The following is a 22,621-nucleotide window of genomic DNA, read 5'->3' as shown; positions in this document are numbered from 1 at the left end:
TTAATTAGTGGTTGACTGCTTTTAGAACGTAACAAACTCTAGAACCCAAGAGATCAACTTGGAAGAAGCTCAAACACTAAGATTACGGCTGCGACAGTTTACACAAATGTGAAAGATTGCATGTATATCTTTGCGTAATTCATCAAACTAATTAGTGTATCCTTATGATATTAAATTACCGATACAAAGCGACAAAAGCGAAGATGGAAACTGCTACGCAGGGTGAATACGAGGCAACGTTACATCACCTTAGTACGACACACTTCGTGCAAGAGATTGAAGTCGCATTAATTTAATTAGCATTAGTGATTGAACATGTAAGATGTACTTAATATTCTGTAACTGAACCCTAATAGAAGAGCCATGTCTTAATCATCAGTCGAAACTGGAGGTGAGACATGTTGGCTAGCAATGAAATGGTTTCAATTCCTGTCATATGACAACTTCAGATGACTGAGTATTAATATTAATTCTTAATCAGGAGAACAGTAGTCATTGTGTTGTTAGACGAACAGCTTGCTGGGGAAAGGAATAAGAGAAAAATTAATGTTTTTATTTAAGATTCATACTTTTGAATTCCAAAATGAAATTCAAGTTTCGTCATCAAATATTTCCGAAAGATTACACGGCGACTCTTAAGACATTCAGGATTTATGTTTTGAACGTTAATTTTTCTTGGTCCTGTTTAAAATCACTACATTTTTATTTTGCAGTATCTAGGAGTTACTATCCTCTACATTATTCTATAGTCTACGTTACTCTTGGCACTTTATTGGTTAAGACAAGCGGTGTTGTTCTCTTTGTAGCTCAGTTTTATGACTCCGTTCAGAATTTCCAAATTTTTCTTTTGCTGAGTCTGGTGACAGGTGTCTTCGCAATGGTTTACATTTTACTGTGATTAGTTAAATGTACGTATATGTACATTTTTTACAAAAAATTTCAAAATAGTCCTTTACGCCTTAAGTCCATGTGTCAGAATTTCCAGAGTATCAAACACCAGTAAAAAGTTGTTGATACAAATTTCGTTTAATTGTTTCACTGTGATATCAGATGAATTTGAATTAATCATACTTTGTGTAACATTAATGATATAAAATAAGACATTGAATTTGTGGAAATTATTTTTCGTGTCGTTTTTGTGTAGCGACACGAGACATTCACCTTTGCTGTTGTTCTCACAGGACATAACAGAAATAGGGCATAGAGAACATTTGAGTGAAGGATATCTGAACGACATGTATATTACCAGCGAGGCTGGAATATGCGTTAGGAATAACTAGGTCGATAGGAAAGACAGAAATAATAATACGGACAACCTTTTATATGTTTTGAGTTGTACTTTATTTATGCACTTCACCTTACACACAAACAACACCGAACAGGCTAAGTAGATAGGTATAGTACAAAAAATAGAAAATCATGAGCAGGTGTGTCGAGTTGTGTGCTTCGGTGAATTTATTTACAGTACATAATTGCCACGTAGAGTAATAGTGGTAGATACGTCTCTGTAACGAGAAGTTTCCATGTCTGAGCCACAGTCCGCTTTACACTAATTGTATGCTCTTCGTATGTCCCCATCCTCCTCCCTCTGGAAGAAAGTGTAGGTAGGGTAAGGTAGGCGAGAAAGAAAGTGAACGGGTTACTTTTTGGGAAAATAAATAGCATCCCAAGTCCATAGCTAAGTTTCGTCGGGCCTGATGTTCGTAGTATCGTCACCGACCGCTCTTTGCTGTATGTACTCCGTTTCCAGCCGACCAGACAATGCTACTGTGTGGGTCTGAATACTGGCCGTGCGTCGCCGATGTATCGACGCAGAAATTCGTAAATGTTTTGTGTCTGCTGATGTGATGTGCTTCAGTTAAAGCAAGTGTCTGTTACAGTACAGATGCTTTCAGCATCCTCTTGGTGCAGCTATTGCAAGTATATCTGTATACATGTGTGTGCTTGTGTGCGTGCGTGCGTGTGTGTGTGTGTGTGTGTGTGTGTGTGTGCGTGCTTTGGTCGGTTCAGTGTCGAGAAACCCCGCGACAATCGACGCTAGAGTCTACAAGCATCGTTCATGGTGGCGTTTCGCTTACGAGGGCGAGATAGCTACTGTCGGCGAAAACGGAGCTCGTGCGGTTCAGAGACGGTGTGCGGTAGAGGGTTGCTTATCGGCGCTTGGGCAGGAAGTCACCCTGGGGCTGGAAGCCGTTCCTGTCGGCGACGTAAGTGATGGTGTAGGTCTTGCCGTCGGCGCCGATGAAGGAGTAGCTGCCTCGAACGGCGATGGCTTCATCCTCAGAGCCTTGGTTCTCGATGGTGCCCTGTTCCTGCTGCGAGATGCCGTTGCTGGTACGGTATCTGAAGCAAACAAATGTTGTGGTTACTGATTCCGTCGCCATTTATAGACAGCTGCATAAAAGCTAGGTAAAATGTCCTCAGCTCTCAGACGAAGTATGACATCATCATACTTTTAAGATTTCAGTTATGCCTCGAATTTGGTTTGGATTCTGTCTGCCTTTTGGGAGTAGTGCTTTACCAACTGAGCAGCCTAGTTACGTTTAACGGCCCGTCCCGTAGCTTCACTCTGCCAATAGCCCACTCGTACTTGACGGCATCTACAGTTCTCCTGAATGTCTTCCGCGACTCGTTGTTGCAGGAGGAAGCTGATGTTGGAATCATAGCCTACAACTTGATTCACTATGCAGTATCCTGTACATTACTGCATGGTGCAGGGAATGGCAATTGAATCTCAATGTAGACAAGTGTAATGTGCTGCGAATACATAGAAAGATAGATCCCTTATCATTTAGCTACAAAATAGCAGATCAGCCACTGGAAGCAGTTAATTCCATAAAGTATCTGGGTGTAGGCATTAGGTGTGATTTAAAATGGAATGGTCATATAAAGTTGATCGTTGGTAAAGCAGATGCCAGACTGAGATTCATTGGAAGAATCCTAAGGAAATGCAATCCGGAAACAAAGGAAGTAGGTTACAGTGCGCTTGTTCGCCCACCGCTTGGATACTGCTCAGCAGTGTGGGATCCGTACCAGATAGGGTTGATAGAAGAGATAGAGAAGATCCAACGGAGAGCAGCGCGCTTCGTTACAGGATAATTTAGTAATCGCGAAAGCGTTACGATGATGATAGATAAACTCCAGTGGAAGACTCTGCAGGAGAGACGCTCAGTAGCTCGGTACGGGCTTTTGTTAAAGTTTCGAGAACATACCTTCATCGAAGAGTCAAGCAGTATATTGCTCCCTCCTACGTATATCTCGCGAAGAGACCATGAGGATAAAATCAGAGAGATTAGAGCCCACACAGAAGCATACCGACAATCCTTCTTTCCACGAGCAACACGAAACTGGAATAGAAGGGAGAACCGATAGAGGTACTCAAGGTACGCTCCACCACACACCGTCAGGTGGCTTGCGGAGTATGGATGTAGATGTACATTTAGAAATGTCTGAAGGATTGCCAACTCGACCCCTGAGCGTAACAGTGCAGCATCCCTGGATAGTTGAGTTCGTATCGTCGTTATAAACCAAGGGCAGTCTCAAACCCAGTACTAATCTGAAAGAAAATTTCATAACAGCGTACATTCAATGCAAAGGACCGCGTCTCGATCCTTGATGAGCCACTGGAATTTTTTCTGTAATTTATCACTACATGCAAATCTTACAACGTTTGTTACGTGATAAATGCCGACTTCCATCGTATTTCGGAGTCCACTGTTAACTGTAGGTCCCCTTATAACTACATGGGTAGGTGTAGTTATAACCACTAACTGCTCCGTGAACTTGCGGTTTTGTGACAGGTTTACATTTAATGCCTTCATATCAGTAATGTCAAGACGAAGGCTGCAAATTGAACGTGATTCGCAAACGATGACAATCATTGTAATTAGCTGACTGTGTGGTGAAGCAGTTGTAGTGAAACAATGGTAACTGTGATTTTGATATAAAAGTATTTTACCAAAATCCGGTCATACAGTTGACTCAGCCGATTACGGTTCATCTAGTTGATATCACTGTCATCAGAAATTGAGTGCTAGCTCAGTCAGAATAGAGTAATAAGTTACAGTCGGTTTTATTTATACAAATATTCCAGCAGTTGTCTACGGTTGTACAAGAAAACCACGAATAACTTCGCACGACCAGACTGGGATGATATTCTCACCTTGTCCCTCGAATGTAGGAACACAATCACTTTGCAATAAAGTTCATTGCAGATGAGAAAATTTAAATTTTCACTTATCTCAAACCTTGGATGAAAATGCTTCCACTATGATTTAGTGGATAATAAACATCTTATTTTAGTATGGTAATGAGAGAAGTGTTAACCAGATTGCCAGAATATTACGCTAACTACAGGACATTGCGACAGCATTTTTAGTATTCCCTTATGCCAAACTGTCTATCAGTGGTTCTCGTAGCGCCGTCGACTAAACGTGATTGGCAGCTGCCATCATCTTTCCCCTGTTCTTCTTCTCCATCTACATGGTTCTTTCATAATCTCTTGCCAGCGGCTATTGTTTGGTGCTCTGCACCCTGAAATTAAGTAAGGCCATCTGTAGGTTACTCTGAAGAGAATAGGAAAACGATCTCTAGAAAGCGAACTCGACGTCTGACATCGCGATATGGCGGTTTGAACATTGAGCAAGAGCGCCGCTCTGGCTGTTTGCAAGACGGTCTGTGTTTCAAACAATTAATCCGCAGGTTATGGGTGGTGTCACAAGAACAATGGGCCATTAGACGGACACTGCTTTCTGTTTCTGTCCGTGCACCCAGTGTTTACGTAGTGCTTGATACAACAGCGCAACAAAGCCTCTCAAGCGTAATTCATGCATTTTTCATGGGCAATAGCATTGGTCGAACCGATTTTGTGTGCAAACCACATGGTGATGTATGTCTTTCTCCGTAGCCGTAAGACAGTCATTTCTTAGAATATTGGACGACTAAAGATAAAATGAGTAAATTAAGGAAAAGTGCTGTGCCATATATTATGGCTTCTTCCCATTCCACTCAAATATAAATAATGGGAAGAAAGATACCTTGTATGATTCTATACGGCGGTTAGTCAATATTTATAAAATTCCTCGACAGCAATGTGTAGTAAAATTTTGTCGTTACGTTGCCGAAACAGAAGCTGGCATACAGTAACCAGTAGAACAACAGACCAGCTAGCGCTACTGACCATAGTGTCCACCAATGAGCAGTAGCTCAGTCAGTCACTTTACTGTTTTACCTCCAAGGAAAGATTGGGTGACACTAAGACGCTGATCACGTGTGCACTAACCCCAGTTATTTTTAAATTCTGTTCCCAAGGATAGTTCTTATATTTTAGTAGGTACATTGACGTTTGTCTTTTGAAAAATTTGTTTTGCATCCTCCAACGAAAGAAATAAGGGTGTACCAATTAGTGCTGTCCTCTGTAAACCGGACCCAGAGTCAGAATTCAAGAGCAAGTTTTTCGTAGGCGGTATCATTCATGATCAGCTTCAGTTTTCTAATATTTCACCACTAGGTCTCATGAATTTGCGCCTACTACGACAGCAGCTACGTTTCTAAATGACAGAGGTATATGTTGTCAGTAAGCGCTTGAAATATCATATCTCCGTAATCAGCTAATCTTGTGAACTAAAATAGAATCGATATAGAATCGAATCATACACTGTGGGAAAAGCGCACAATCGAAGTGTTTGAGGTGCGAAGCTACAGAGAGATCCTGAAAAATCTGTGCACTACGATAAAATAAATGAGATGTTTCTCCACAGAATCAGGGAGAAACGGAATAAGTGGAAAACACTGTCTAGAAAAAGGAAGAGTTAGGACACAATACTAGGGCAATCAGATTCCACAAAGAATTGAACATATTTATTTATGGGATATTTTCAACACTCTGTCGGACCGAACAACGATTAAAATATGTAATCTACAGTGACAATAACAGTATAAAAATTGCGACTATAGGGTAAAACACACATTTTTTTCTAGTTATTCAGTAATTTCACTGTAAATAGGACTGGGATTGGTGCAGGAGAGAAAATTGTGGAGATCTGAATGAAACTAGTCGGAAATCCGATGGCGAAAAGCGAATTTTAAATTCTGTTTTATTGTTTCCTTAATTCCTAAGAAGTTTCTGCCTCAGCGTACAGATATTATGGACGGAAATGAAATGCAGCAGTAAATCAGGAAATGAAGAGACATGACCCTATTAAGACCAGTGGCAGGTCTGGTGCTTCGGCACCGGCTGTTGTTGAGTATTCGGCTGCCTGGCCCAGGAGGTTCGCGATCGCTGCCCAATTAGCGTTGCCCTCAGGGATGCCGAACGTCTTCGCAGACGGCAGTTAGCGCCGCTGACCCGGCGTTGCCCTCTTCAGAAGCATTAAAGACGCTTTCGTAACAGGCCTTTCGCCTGTGGCTGATTACTGCTTACATGTGAAGGTAGTTGCCGGATTTCGTCACTTGTTAGGATAGGAGCAAGGCAAACGAAAATTAATAACTGTACGTGCCTCGCTATGTAAATTAAGACACCAGGTGTTGTCACAGATGAGAAAACATTGGGGAAGAATCCAAATAATGCCAGTTGTGACTGACTAACGAAGAATGTCTTTGGAGCAGAAATTGCTACCTGCAGTTAGTAGGGTGTCGTTTATGGATATTGATAGAAGTCTTTCGATTTACGGCATCTCTGCAGACAACGTATCAATATAGTCTGTATTTATACAACGTCTACAATGGTTGACTGGACCATCTTCCAGAATTTTCTTCACAGAAATCCCTAAAGCGGCATCTACATCTACATCTACATCTACATCCATACTCCGCAAGCCACCTGACGGTGTGTGGCGGAGGGTACCTTCAGTACCTCTATCGGTTCTCCCTTCTGTTCCAGTCTCGTATTGTTCGTGGAAAGAAGGATTGTCGGTATGCCTCTGTGTGGGCTCTAATCTCTCTGATTTTATCCTCATGGTCTCTTCGCGAGATATACGTAGGAGGGAGCAATATACTGCTTGACTGTTCGGTGAAGGTATGTTCTCGAAACTTTGACAAAAGCCCGTACCGAGCTACTGAGCGTCACTCCTGCAGAGTCTTCCACTGGAGTTTATCTATCATCTCCGTAACGCTTTCGCGATTACTAAATGATCCTGTAACGAAGCGCGCTGCTCTCCGTTGGATCTTCTCTATCTCTTCTATCAACCCTATCTGGTACGGATCCCACACTGCTGAGCAGTATTCAAGCAGTGGCGAACAAGCGTACTGTACCCTACTTCCTTTGTTTTCGGATTGCATTTCCTTAGGATTCTTCCGATGACTCTCAGTCTGGCATCTGCTTTACCGACGATCAACATTATATGATCATTCCATTTTAAATCACTCCTAATGCGTACTCCCAGATAATTTATGGTATTAACTGCTTCCAGTTGCTGACCTGCTATTTTGTAGCTAAAAGATAAAGGATCTATCTTTCTGTGTATTCGCAGCACATTACACTTGTCTACATTGAGATTCAATTGCCATTTCCTGCACCATGCGTCAATTCGCTGCAGATCCTCCTGCATTTCAGTACAATTTTCCATTGTTACAACCTCTCGATACATCACAGCGTCATCTGCAAAAAGCCTCAGTGAACTTCCGATGTCATCCACCAGGTCATTTATGTAAATTGTGAATAGCAACGGTCCTATGACACTCCCCTGCGGCACACCTGAAATCACTCTTACTTCAGAAGACTTCTCTCCATTGAGAATAACATGCTGCGTCCTGTTATCTAGGAACTCCTCAATCCAATGACACAATTGGTCTGATAGTCCATATGCTCTTACTTTGTTCATTAAACGACTGTGGGGAACTGAATCGAACGCCTTGCGGCAGGTGCGATTAGACCACTGTTCTCTCTTATGCCCAGCACACGGTAACGTTACATTTTCCGTGTGTCCGTGCCTGCTGGCTGGTTTACGCTGCAGGTACACTATCTGCTGCCGTACATCGTTAGGTGACTGGGCCATATGTCGGTTAGTTCTGGATGTGGATCGAGAAAGCTACTCACCCCCAGCTCCAGGGTCCAACACCAATGTTGTCGCTGGTCAGCTCCTCGATGACTGCCGTCCTCGGGTCAGCCTGCTGGGGCCTAGCTGCGCAGATGGCCACCAGGGCTGCGAGAATCAGAACCTGAAACATCAAGATGCCGTGAAATTCACTGCCGAAACGAGTGACAAAAAGCTGAATCTTGAGTGGGCGAAATGTTGTATGTTGGACTGCAGTCCGGCGGTAGCCACTATACCTTGTAAACTGGAGATCACTACGAGCGTAAAATTTAAACGCATTTTGCGTGCAGACAAACGTACATGTGACTGCCCCACAAATTCGGTCACCATTGTTGTAATGTGAATATCGATGGGCCGAATGAATAGTCGCGTAAGAAATGGAAGACAAACACAAAGAAAGAAAAATATAGAGAGAGAAAATTGCAAGGGAGACCTATTCGACCACGTGCAGATAGTATTAAAATTTATGTTTACCGAAACCTTCCGTAAATTTTTGAACAGTTGAGATATCGAAAACTGTCTTAGCTTTTCTGTGTATATTGCTTTATCGAGGCATGAACGTTTAATGACAGACTCGGAGGGATGATTTAGTTAGCTGCGTTCGTCTAACACAAACAGTTGATCAAGAGTTCGTAACTACACGAACTGTAAGCAGGTACTGTTGTAAGGCTAGTGAGATGCGATTCTTCAACGTGTATTTTGTTAGCCCTGTCGGAGAGAGTAGTTGAAGGAATCGAGCGTTTGACGAACCTTCCTAGATTACCCTCGATGAGATTCAGTGAATTTACAGATTAGTCTACAGGCTTCTCAGTCTCTCTGTTTCATAATAAAATTTCAGTACAATACGATCCTTTACTGTTTTTGGTTCAAATGGCTCAAATGGCTCTGAGCACTATGGGAGTTAACATCTGAGGTCATCAGTCCCCTAGAACTTAGAACTACTTAAACCTAACTAACCTAAGGACGTCACACACATCCATGCCCCAGGCAGGATTCGAACCTGCGACCGTAGCGGTCACGCGGTTCCAGACTGAAGCGCCTAGAACCGCACGGCCACACCGGCCGGCCATAGTTTTTCATGTGTCTTTTTTATATTATGGAAGGAAAAATAATAGCACACTCAGGAAATTACGAGTTACCGCACGATTTTTCCGACTATTTATGTCAGGCGTATGTATCCCAAAATTTGGGGAACGCTAATAACGTGCGATACACCATGTAAAAAGCATCAGTGTTCCAGCTACGTCGTGACGTTGTATCTGTTCCTAAGCAGAAACTATGCCGTCACAAACCATCAACGCCTCGCTGTTACGTTATGTGCGAATAAAGCAAATACTTCACTGAAACGAGCTTTTAAAACCTTTCTTTCTATGTTGTCTCTTGACGCCCGTCCACAGTTAATGCTATGCACACTGGTAAATGTAGTATATCCCAGCGTCTGTATCCTCTTAAACTTCAAAAGGGATTGTTTACAGCCCTGTATATGAGAATAATCACCGGTGATGTCCGATTACCGAAAGGTGTATTTGTATCTTCCGTAAATGTCCCTTTCTCTGTGTACTTGAAACAGTTTTTTCATTAATTATCTTCTACTACATTTCTTTCCGCTGTTTCTGTACTTTATTTTGCAGTTCTACACCACAAATTCCTTCTGTTAATTTGTGTTCGTAGCACGTATGTATGCTGATTTCTTCCGGCACCATGTGAACTACAAATTGAGCTACAATATACGTTTTAAGTAATGTCAGGCGATGGCTGCGTCCGCTTAGGTTATCTCCTGTCGAAGGCGTAGCCATAGCTCTAACGATAAACTGGTTGAAATATATGGGAGGAAACAAAAGGAACGCTTTCACACTTAGCGAATTTCACAGTCTGGTAATGTATCACAACATGAACAAGGAAAATTTTTAGTAAGTCTAGGGGTATACCAGAATTTGACTACCGAAGTACGTTTCAAATGGACAAATGTTTTCCATTCACATTCAACGAAATGCTGAAGATAACAATGATTGGAAAGTAACCGCTTCAGTCACGTATAAAAGCTGCCGCACTGGCAGCACAACAGCTGCAGTTTCGAGGATATGCGGCAGACTCTCTGGACCTTGCAAGATCTGCCAGGTGCTGACAAGCTGGGGGCGAATGGTCCCACAGTTGGTGAGGCGGTTATCGTTGCTGTCGCCAGCGGGCGCTTCGCCAGTCTCTCAAGTAGGTTTGTGTCGTCACGTGTCCTCGAGACAGCGGGAAGCGGTGCCAACGAGCGGCGAGCCAGGGCAGCTTCCGCATTCATCCCCGGTTCCGTCCTCGGCGTGCAGCGCATTCATTAGCGACACCAGTGTGGAAGATAGCAGGCATTTACGTCTTAACCTGAACCTCGCTTAGCCCGCACTGTAAACGCTGCGTTGCAGCTGGATAATTGGTTACGGTGAACGAAAAGTATAACAGCAATGGCCTGTCACTTGAAGCTGCGTCTCCTGGAGCAAAACATCATGCTGAAGATAAAATCACTTAGTCTGTTAGGCAACGTCATGTTACTCATTAATTTCTTTTTACGCAATCGGCGTTTCGAACCCTTCGCTAGGAACACCTTCAGGATTGATAGCTGAAAAGTAGAACGGCTTACCAGGAACAGCAGAAGTTTCTGAAGAAGATCGCAGCAGAGCGATCGAAACGTCGATTCGTAAGAAGAAACCGAAGAGGACCATGATGAGGACTGAGCGCCTAGAAGACTACACTTCCAATGACCTTCAGATTTACTGATAATATCCTAGTGTTTGTTATGTACTTCGAATCATACCGGAAGAAGAGATTTAGAGCCTGTATGCTGTTTCATAGTATTTGCATTCTTTCAGAATTCTCCACTGAGCAAATTCCCTATGGCATAGGGAACAACTCCGTGTATTTCTAACACCAGGCTTTCGTTACGTCCCTGATACTTATTGACCTATTAAATCATCGTCTGGGGCCCGAATCCACGTCTTTGCCATCACAGGAACTTTATGTACAATTGTCGACTTGTTCCCTATGCGAAAATAATAACAATCAACTACTATTCTCAGCCTATTGTTAGGCCGTGAGGAAATGCTTTAACACAATGGGAGTTAACTTGTGTCAAACGTAACTACAGCTAAACAACTTCAGAAGTGATATATTCACGCTGCATCTAGAGCGTCAGCATAATGAGCTATAAATTCAATATGTGCTGCAATGCGAAGTACATGACATCAGAAACGTTACTTATACCAAAATGTTTCCTGATTCATGTAAAAAAATATAAAAAAATTAGATTTTAACGTCTTCTCCATAACTTGCTAGTAAATAACGAAGCAGTTTCTATAGCAGAAAAGGGCGCAGACAGGTCTGAATGTCCACTGTATATCATAGTAACACCAGAAACATCTAGGCTGGGGACTTCTACCTTAGCTGAGAATGGAATGTATGTAATGTGGATGATAGATTAGTTTCCATCTTTTGTTACAATACCATCCTAGAAGATCTGGTGACTTAGGACCCTCCGATCTCATTTTCATGGTGCAACAGATAGATGATCCCCATAGAAAATCTCTTAGGCTTTCATCGTGTACTAGAATCGGCCGGCTACTGAATGCTGTACCCTACTATGTTCCAATGACTGTCACTTCTTAATAGCTCTGAACAGTCATAGAAGTTCTACTTGGATGATCAACTGTTTAGACTTAGGGCTGGTGCCTTCTTAAAACGCTGCCCAATTAACGCAGTCGGCCTGATAAAATGCTATATAACCACAGTAACAGCTGGTTTCGGACTTCTCTCGAATAGGAGAACAAGTTGTATCAGGAGTTTTTCGGAAACTTGTCCTTGTGGGAAAACTCTCCAGGTCTCTGCTGTTGTAGAAATATTTATAACACGCTTAAACCTACACGTAATAAAGTATAATTAATGGAAATTCGATATAACTTGGATTTAAGGATGAAGTGTGCGATTACAAACTATGTCAGCAATGCTGACCCATCTCTGTTAAAAGTTCTGAATGTGACTGAACGCATAGGAGTCACTGTGGAGGAGTCTAGTTTAAGAACAGAGCGCACAAAGACATTTAAGCAGTCATTCTTCCCGCGCTCGGTTCGCAATTGAAAATGGAAGAAAACCTAACATGTGGTACAATGGTGAGTGTCATCTGCCATGCAGTTGAAAGTGTTTTACAGAGTATGCACCCAGATATAAAATGATGGGAGTAACGTAAACCAAGGCATCTTGATAAGATGAACAGAGTCTATCGTTACAAATCTAAAACGCGCTACGAATCGTAGTGTGGAAGAAATGTGGAGCCGATGAAGCGAACACTTACAGTCTTCATGGTTGGTGTTGGTGGTGGTGGTGCTCGCTGAGTGGCTGTGGACTGCTGGAACTGCTGAGGTCCTGTGGCTCGCAAAAGCTTTCGGCAGTCTTATATAGGGGTACACCGGCCTGGCCGGCAGACGTATCTCCCCTCCCCCTCCCCGGCCCGGACGACTCATCTTCAAACGACGCGCGCGACGCTCTACCCATCCCCACCCCTCTCCCCCATCAGCCCGCGCCGGCTTGCGTGCTCTGGAGCCGGCCTCCCCTCCACCACCTGTGCGGTCTCGGCGGGCAACACGTAGCGTACCTTTTGCAGTGCGGAATCCCGCCTGCGGCAACGGCGGTAACCTTTAGCTTGTCCAGCCCGCGGTTCGCAGTGAAAGGGGCCATTGGGTCAGGAGATGCGCTCAGAGTGGGCTCGTGGTGACCCCACCAGAGCCGCGCGGACCCGCGAGTTTCAAGGCCAGCGCGGACAAGGTCCAACCTCGGGACGGAGTGGCCCGGCGCGGCGACGCGGCTGGGCCGACGAATCTCTCCTATTAGCGGTTTCGCCGGGGTGGAGTGACTCGCTCATTTGCCTACCGTTATGTCATACACTCATTCGTAACCTAGGAGTGGAAAGTGTATAGTTTCGACACCGCTGTCGGGTACAGCCTAGAGTTGCGGCTGGTTTTGGACCGGGAATTTTTTAGAATAGAAACGCGGAAACGTTTGAGACATTGGTAGAAGACATGTCTCTTTTACAAACTAGATGACTCAGTGGAGGGATGTGAAACGAAACAAAATTTACAGAATTGTTAGCGTAATGATGTACAGGGAAAGAAAACATAGCCGACAAGGAAAAGCTGAACGAAGCAAAAATAGTCTTGAAGAGAGGAGCGTTCAGTCGCTTTGAAAGTAGAATTTTTTCAACCGATCTGAGTGAAACCCGTAATAGGCTTTAGTCTTACATTAAATGTGTATGTTGTTGCTGTTGCGGTCTTCAGTCCAGAGATTGGTTTGATGCACTTCTCCATGTTACTCTATCCTGTGCAAGGTTCTTCATCTCCCATTAGCTACTGCAACCTACATCCTTCTGAATCTGTTTAGTGTATTCATCTCTTGGTCTCCTTCTAGGATTTTTACCCTCCACGCAGCCCTCCAATACTAAATTGGTGATCCCTTGACGCCTCAGAATATGCCCTACAAAGCGATCCCTTCTTCTAGTCAAGTTGTGCCACAAATTTCTCTTCTCTCCAATTCTATTCAGTACCTCCTCATTAGTTATGTGATCTTCCCATCTAATCTTCAGCATTCTTCTGTAGCACCAAATCTCGAAAGCTTCTATTCTCTTCTTGTCCTAACTATTTATCGTCCACGTTTACTTCCATACATGGCTACACTCCATACAAATAATTTCAGAAATGACTTCCTGACACTTAAATGTATACTCGATGTTAACAAATTTCGCTTTTTCAGAAACCCTTTCCTTGCCATTGCCAATCTACATTTTATATGCTCTCTACCTCGACCATCATCAGTTATTTTGCTCCCCAAATAGCAAAAGTCATTTATTACTTTAAGCGTCTCATTTCCTAGTCTAATTCCTGCAGCATTACCCGATTTAATTCGACTACATGCCATTACTGTCGTTTTGCTTCTATTGATGTTCATGTTATATCCTCCTTTCAAGAATCTGTCCATTCCATTCAGCTGCTCTTCCAAGTCCTTTACTGTCTCTGACACAATTACAATGTCATCGGCGAACCTCAAAGTTTTTTATTTCTTCACCATGGATCTTAATTCCTACTCCAAATTTTTCTTTTGTTTCGTTTACTGTTTGCTCAATATACAGATTGAATAACATCTGGGAGAGGCTACAACCCTGTCTCACTCCCTTCCCAAACATTGCTTCCCTTTCATGCCCCTCGACTCTTATAACTGCCATCTGGTTTCTGTACAAATTGTAAATAGCCTTTCGCTCCCTGTATTTTACCCCTGCCACCTTCAGACTTTAAAAGAGAGTATTCCAGTCAACATTGTCAAAAGCTTTCTCTAAGTCTACAAATGCTAGAAACGTATGTTTGCCTTTTCTTAATCTATTGTCTAAGAGAAGTCGTAGGGTCAGTATTGCCTCACGTGTTCCAACATTTCTACGGAACCCAAACTGGTCATCCCCGAGGTCGGCGTCTACCAGTTTTTCCATGTAAAATGTGTAAGCGATTCGAAGTCCAATATTTACTTAAGCTGTAGATAAACTGGCATCAAAACGAAAGATGGCCGAGAGAAGGCCGAAATACTTTATTTACTCTGACAAAACTTTTCACCTACGAGGTTCATCATTTCTATCATCGTACGAACGTCGAAATGGCAGATACTGAAATAAGCTACTGCAGAACGGAGAAGCAACTACAATAATTTACTAGTGAAAGGGCATCAGGACCAGATGACCCCTTCTACCAACAGTTTATAGTACAACGCTGGCACAACGAAATACACCTTGCGACTGGGAAAAAGCGCAAGTCATTCCCGTTTTCGAGAAGGGTCTTAAGCCTGATGCATATAGTTATATTATACCTTTATCGTTGACGTAAATCTGTTGCAGAATTATGGAACATGTTTTGCGCTCATATTTATGTCGTTTTTAGAAACGACTGCAAAAATCAGCATGGATTTCGCAAACAAATATCTGGCGAAATTCAGCTCTCTCTGTTCCCCCATGAGATTTATAGCGCTGTAGACGTCTTTGCTCGTGTTGACGCTGTGTTCCTTGACGTCAGTAAGGCATTTGACACCATCCCACAATGCCGTTTAGTGAGGAAAAAAAATACGAGGTTGCTGATTATCGGGCCACATTCAAGATTTTCTCGCAGAAAGAACTCAGCACGTTGCTTTAAACAGAACAAAATTGACTGACGTAAAAGTACCACAGGGAGTTCTGGTGGAACCGTTACTGCTTATGTTGTACATAAATGATCCAGTAAAAAGCGTCGGAATCTTATTAAGACTGTTTTCAGATGACGCAGCTGTCTATAAGAAAAGCCTGTAAGAAACCAGCAATCTCAGAAAACAGTATCGACCTGCTGAATGACTTGCAGAAGGTTGATGAATAGACTACGGCCGTTGACGCTGAACGTACATAAAAGTACTGCGAATAGCTAGGAAAAGAAATTCACTACTGTACAACTGCTCTATTGGTGACAAATTGCTGGAAACGTTATCTGTTGTATAGCATCTAGGAGTAACTATCCAGGAAGACCTTATGTGGAATGACCATATAAACTAAACATAAGAAAAGCAGATACCAGACTGAGATTGATTGGAAGAATCCTAGGGAAATGTAACGCATCAACGAAGGCAATGGCTTACAAGGCGATTGTTCAACCGATTCTTGAGTATTGTTCATCAAAATGGGAACCTTACCACGTAGGACTGATAGAAGAGATAGAGAAGATCGAAGATGGGTGTTTCGCCACGCCTTCCCTTAGTCGACGCAAGAGCGTTACCAAGATGCTGAAAAAACTGCAGTGGCAGCCGTTACAAGAGAGGTGTTGTGTATCACAGAGAGGTTTACTATTGAAATTTCCGGAGAGTCCTGAGAGGATTCGGAGTCCATGGAACGGTGTTTGGGCACTTATAATTCTGAACCACAGTTTATCGCCACTGTTATTGAACTTAAATGTTTAAGTAGTAACAAAGAAACTAAAGGACTAGGTGAACCGAACATCACCGACAAATTGTAGGAGATTGTTAGTCAATATTTTATGAGTATTTTGGTAGAAGGCACTCTTTGGTCCCGGTAGCTCTTTATAGAATAATTCCATTTGGTTTGCTTTATAACATTTATTTTTGTATCTCTATTGAACGAAAAATATCTACACGACAATACAAATGTAGATTTTATGCATTGTGTGTCTACACGTAGTTTGCAAACAAACTTGTTTCATTCACTCATCGTACTTGCTGTGGACAACACTAAGGTTCACTTAACTTTTCGCCCAAGTTTTCATTCGGTACTGCTCGGTTCTGTTTCGTTTTTTTTTTCCCATTTAACAGTGACACCCAGTGGAATGGATAAGTCTGCTTAAGGAGAATTGACTGATACACAGCTCGTGTGTGGGTTCGCTGAATGCAGTAGAGGGGCGGCACATCGACGATATGCTGTGATAGGGATGGTTGTGATCACTGAAACACCCGGTTTTCAGTTAAACCAGTTTTTTCCACCCCGGTTTAACCCTAATGCTAAAGCCGCCCAAAATAAATGTTTTCTGAAATAAGCGACTTTCTGTTTTTATTCCTATTATTTCCTATGATAAACCTAGATATCAGACAACGATTAAAAATTTTCTCTCCAGCGTTTCAGAAAACATAGAATCAGAATATTAAATTAAATAGGCACCTAACAGAAAACTTTGTCCGCCCACCGTTCGCTGCTTTTGTTGAAAAGTGAGAAGTAGCTGCATACTAAAAAAATCCTACTGATTCTAAGTTTTTGAAACTCCGCTCAGAAATCATGTTATACTCGAGGATCATTGCACCATTTGGGCATGGATGTGTGTGATGTCCTTAGGTTAGTTAGGTTTAAGTAGTTCTAAGTCTAGGGGACTGATGACCTCAGATGTTAAGTCCCATAGTGCTTACAGCCATTTGAACCATTTGAATCAATATTAGTTTTCCCCATCCCTTTGCTTAGGTATTCCTGTAGACGGTAACCACAACAAGGTGCTTTTGCAATTGTAGGTTGTTGTTCCGTGAATCTTGTTTTGTTAATTCACTACCACAAGTTTTTTTCACTGCTGCGAAGGTCCTTCAGAGGAACAAAGTCAGTTAGCGGAAAGAACAAAATAAAACAAAATAAAATAATGGTATCATTATTACTCTGTAACGAGCCACGGAGACATGGGTCACACTTACTAAAATACTAAAAAAAAACCTGAAAAATTATAGAATTTTTGTCTTTGTAGTTTTTCATTTACATATCATAACAGCGAAGGAAAAGATTTCCTGCAGGCACAGTTATGCTGCGGCACGAGTATAAGACGCATCGCAGTGTGTGAGTGAAGTGGCGTGGCAGGTGGAAACATACTCTAAAGCTGAAGTACGTGGAACGGTATGACCGTTGTAGGCAAAACATATAACACGGAGACATCCCCAGCGGTTTTGAAACTGCCTGTACGGTGGTTATATCGTGCAATTTTCAGTGGAGCTTCACATGTGGAAGGTTGTAGGTTCTACTGTCGTCGGGTGCCTTAATTTATTTTTATTTTCAAATTTTGATCGAAGTGACGTCGATCACTACTTTTATTCAATTAGTTGGGTTAAATGTATTTTGTTATTTCTACTCCTTTGTCACATCATCTCAATCATCGTATGAAATTTTTCATTTGTCTAATTTTTTTATATCTTTCTATTTCCAATCGGAATTTTTGTAAATATGAATTAAATTGTATCTGTATATTGAAATACTCAACTCTTTGAAAATTCCGATTTATTACTTAAAAACAAAATAGCCTTTTTAAATTTGTGCAGTGGTGTGAAAGATATATTTTTGCTCCCAGATTTGCAAATTTTTGCAGGGTAATCGTCATACAAACATTTAAAACATGGCCTAAATACCTATTTCACTATGAACACAATAACACAGATGAAAACTTTAATGAAAGACGGGTTTATAAGTAAAACGAAATTCAAGCCAAATGAGAAATAGATATAACCAACGCAATAGTGTGGACGAAAAAACACGGCGATGAAACAAAAAAGTGTCTAAATTAATAGATAAAGATAATTAATAACAAATGAAGAAATTATTCAAGTGGAGAAAGAACGATAAGATGAACAATGCGAGAAAATGCAGAAGTTGATGTTATGATTAAAATTAATGACGAAGGAACAGAATTAAAAAATTACATTTAAACCAATTAAGTGAATAAAAATAATGATCAAAGTCATTTCGATAAAGGTTTAAAAATATAAAAATTGGTATACCTAACGAGATGCGTGCCCACAACCTTCGACACTCAAGGGAGTTATCCCATACATTATACCACGCAACAAGACACTACGATGAACCTTTTTCAATTCTGTTGAGTGTCACACAATTTATTTAACTTTTTTGTCAGTTACTCGCAAACGAGGCCCACTAGGGTGAATGGCTGCAGTGTTTGATTCGTGGGCTGTTAACCTACATCACTGTATAGCTAGGTTCAAAATATCGATCGCTCCGCTGTGGACCTCTCATTGTAAAATTCAACGTGAAATTCTGGCGGTATACGGACCAAGTGCAATGTCGTGGCCGGCCGTAGAGAAATTGTGCCAACAATCAGTCCAAGGCCTCAAAGACATGGGTGATGCTGAACGGGAAGGAAGGTCTGAGGCGTCGACGACAGACGATTATGTGCAAGTGTTCGAGGAAATGGTTCGCAGTAACTGCTGATTTGCAAACGTTCTCACAGTACTCCTCAGACGGCTCCGTGAGCGGATTTCAATCGTCGAGGAATTGAACTTCTGGTGGAACCTTGCGACAGTTTTTTACAAAGTCTCTTTGACCATGTTGAAAAACAATCATGTATAGGTGTCACATTGAGCTACAGAGCTGCATTCAGTTACTTTGCCTACCAAAATGATGTGTAACTTAGTTTCTGAAGTCCGTTCCTAGCTTAAGAGATTAACTTAGTCTGTTTCACGGTTACAGTTCTGATGTTAAGTTTATCGCTAGTATTATTTCTGCTGGTAACAGTTTCTCTTTTCCATCCCTATTCTGTACCTTCATTCAACAGATACTGTATTCTTTCTCATTTTCACAGAACATAGCAAGGTCATCAACAAATCGCATTGATATCTTTTCGCCTTGAATTTTAATCCCACTTGTGATTCTTTTCGACAGTGTATTGGTGCTCACAGTCAGCAGTGCTATAAGTCATTAAGCGTGTCTGAGAGAATTACAATGTCATCGGTTAACCTCAAAGTCGTTATTCCTTCCGCCTGAAGTGTAATTTTAAAGTTCTCTTTGGTTGCCTTAGCTTCTTGCTCAGTGCACAGTTTGAATGAAGCCGTTGATGAGTTCCAATACCGTCTCACTCCTTTCTTGTCTACTGTTTCCCTTTGATGTTCTTTAACGCTTACGACTGCAGTCTGGTCTCTCTACAAGTTGTAAATAACGTTATCAGTCCCTGAATTTTCTCACTACCTACAAAATTTCAAGGCGTAGTACAGCCATCATTTTCCAAACGTATCATTAAAATGTTGTAAATACAAGGTTGTCTTTTTTCAAACTATTTTCATAGATAAGACAAAGGATTAGTATCATCTCGCGCGTTTCTACGCTCCTTCAGAACGCGAACTAATATTCCCCCAGGCCGACTTCTTCAAATTTCACTTATGTATCTGTAAATAATTCGTCGAAATATTTTGTAAGTGTGAACTATGAAAGTGGTGGTTCGATAGTAATCATACCTGTCAGCACCTGCCTTCTTTGGAACTGGAATTATTACATACTTCTCGAGGTCTTAAAATGTTTCTCCTATCTTATATATATATATATATATATATATATATATATATATATATATATATATATATATATATTGTACAGCAGTTTTGTCAAGTATGACTCCATAGGATCTCAATAATTGTAGAGAAATGTTAACTCTAGTTTTTTTTTTTTTTTTTCAATCGGCTATCTCAGTGCTCTGTCAACTTCTTCTCGTTGTATCATATATCCCATCGCATCGTTAACTATTTCCTCTTCTTTCTCTACAATATTGTTGACAGTCTGCTCACTTTTTATTGATCCCCTATACATTCCTTTCGTGTTTCAGCTTCACCTCACTCTTCAGTTTTTTTAAACATTATCAGCTATTCTTACAGTTAAAATTTGAAGATTAAAGTCGCAACTTTTTATTTTTATTGGAGTGACCGGTTTAGATTCTATTTAAGAACCATCTTCAGACTCCAGAACTCCAGAACGGCCGACCCTCGACGCTGGAATAACTGCAGTTATGCAGAAACTTGCTAGACGTCAATGGTGTTTGGAACGACGTCACTGTGAGCAGGAATAGCATTAGAAAGTGTTTTCGGACGAATTCAGATTCTGTTTGTTTGAAAACGGTGGCCTCATTTTGGTTAGTCGCAGACAGGGGGAGTGACATCATAGTGTCTGCAGATGCACAAGACTTACAGCATGAACTCGAGACCATGTGTGGGGTGTTGTTGGACACACCACAAATCACACGGCACCGTGACCTGCGTGATCAATGTGAATGACGTCCTACGACCCGTAGCATCCTAGACGCTATTTTTCAGCAAGACAATGTACGACCACATGTTGCTGCACGAACACAAACCTTCTTTTTATTACAGGATATAAGTATTTTGCCCTGGTTCGCCATATCATTGGACTTGTTACCAGTCGAAAATGTGTGAGATATGGTCAATTACCGGGTGCAGCGCTGTGACCCAACGCCGATCACAAAGGATGAATTTTGCAACCAGGTGAATGCAGCTTGGATGGCTATACCACAGGACGCCATTCGCGCCTAGTCGCGTCGATGCCACCACGCGTGGAAGAAGTTATCAGGGCCCATGGCGGATGCTGCACCTATTAGGCAACAGAACACATGCTGAAACGCCAATCATTTCTGCAGAATATACTAATGTATATGTTCTGTGAATGTTAATGTTCTATCTCTAAACGTTCAAGGTTTTCTATTTTCTGTGAACTTGAGGACAGTAGGAGCTTTACCTTTTCGAATGCTCTCTTTCCTATTGATATTCTTCTGTACATCTTCCGTGTCATTAAACTTTCCAGGTATGTATGGAAAGCATTTTACTTATTCTATCTTTTATTTCCTAACAATAACTGGCTCTTCCTTCTTGCTTGTTTTCATCACTTTTGTCTTTCGTGTAGTCATCTCCATTTCAGTCTCCTTGCCTTTCTCACAATACTCCTCAACATCTGTTCTAACCCCTGATTCCACTTGCACTGTTTGAGCATCCTTCTATTATGTAGTCTTTACGTCTCTCCCTTCAGTCCTAATGCCTGTTGCTTCCTCAGTGGCCTTACCTATCAGATTTTCTCGATATATAACGAACTTCTTTTTTGAACGTAAGAATACTTGCCTTACACCCTTTCTCCAGCTCCCCTACCCCGTCTCCTGATTTCTTACCCTATCACATTCTTCTTTGTATATATCTATTTTATTAACTTTTGTCTTTCTAGTTTACTACAGCATCTACTAAAATTCTGAACAGTATATTCCATTCGACTCTATCTAATGCCTTCTTCCTGTCGGCAAAAGAAACATATCTTCTGATCTTTCTCATCGCTATTGCTACAATCGTCAGAAAACCCTTAGCATCTCCTGTTCTTTTGCCGTTTCTGAACTAGAACTGATCTTCCCCAGTAATTTCCTCAATTTTCTTTTCAATAGTCTTTACCATGACGCTCATTGCACACTTTGTATCATGACTGTCCTGTAGTCTTAGCATTCCTTTGCGTTGCGCTATTTAGATAGAAGTTTTACAGTTGTTTTAAATAATTCACGGGGCAAAATTCCTGTGTCATAAATTCTGTTTACTTCTGCAGTCAGTCCGGCTATAGAATTTGGATCTAAGGCTTTTAGAGCCTCAGCTGGTACTCTGTCACAGCCAAATGCTTTTATTTCTGGAGCCCGTGAACTGTTTACTCCAGTTTCAATTTCAGTACCTTAGGACCTTGGTGTTTTCATTCCGTTGCTCTTCATCTTCGAGAACCAGTCAGGTGTTATCTGGCTGTATACACTGTATAAATCTTCCACAATATCCTTACAAACTTTCTTTTCCTTGTCTACACATACTCTTCCTATGTTCATTTTACGTTCCTTGTTTGAGCCGGCCGTGGTGGCCGAGCGGTTCGAGGCGCTTCAGTCCGGAACCGCGGGACTGCGACGGTCGCAGGTTCGAATCCTGCCTCGGGCATGGAGGTGTGTGATGTCCTTAGGTTAGTTAGGTTTAAGCAGTTCTACGTTCTAATGGACTGATAACCTCAGACGTTGAGTCGCATAGTGCTCAGAGCCAATTGAACCATTTGAACCTTGTTTGATTTTTCGTTTCGTTAACGATTACACTGCTCTGTTTCTTATTTACAATTTTTCTTTCTTTTCTACGTACTCAAATTCCTTCGTTTGTCTTCTGTACTGTTCCCTGCTGCCTACCGAATTGTCATTTTACTGTTTCGTGTGCTCATGGTTCCGCTACAAAATTACTTCACATGATTGGAAAATTCAAACGAAAGTTTGTTAAATCAATTCCTTCAG

At 41.6% G+C, this 22,621-nt stretch overlaps 1 protein-coding gene across 1 annotated transcript; it reads right to left on the bottom strand.

Moving 5' to 3' along the window:
* Positions 1-1,317: 1,317 nt before the first annotated feature.
* On the bottom strand, positions 1,318-12,490 carry LOC126100199 (endocuticle structural glycoprotein SgAbd-5-like). Its single transcript, XM_049910759.1, has 3 exons — positions 12,358-12,490; positions 8,036-8,157; positions 1,318-2,343 (listed from the first exon to the last, which is right to left on the bottom strand). The coding sequence occupies exons 1-3, from the start codon at positions 12,364-12,366 to the stop codon at positions 2,151-2,153; spliced, it is 324 nt and encodes a 107-aa protein (XP_049766716.1). The 5' UTR covers positions 12,367-12,490; the 3' UTR covers positions 1,318-2,150.
* Between the last annotated feature and the right edge of the window lie 10,131 nt (positions 12,491-22,621).

Source organism: Schistocerca cancellata, chromosome 9, assembly GCF_023864275.1.
Source record: "Schistocerca cancellata isolate TAMUIC-IGC-003103 chromosome 9, iqSchCanc2.1, whole genome shotgun sequence".
Lineage (NCBI taxonomy): Eukaryota > Metazoa > Arthropoda > Insecta > Orthoptera > Acrididae > Schistocerca > Schistocerca cancellata.
This window is presented reverse-complemented; position numbering and strand designations above follow the sequence as displayed.

Coding starts and splice junctions, on each gene's coding strand:
- LOC126100199 (XM_049910759.1), bottom strand. Junction 2,344..8,035: donor GTTGGACCCTGGAGCTGGGG/GTGAGTAGCTTT, acceptor TGTTTGCTTCAG/ATACCGTACCAGCAACGGCA.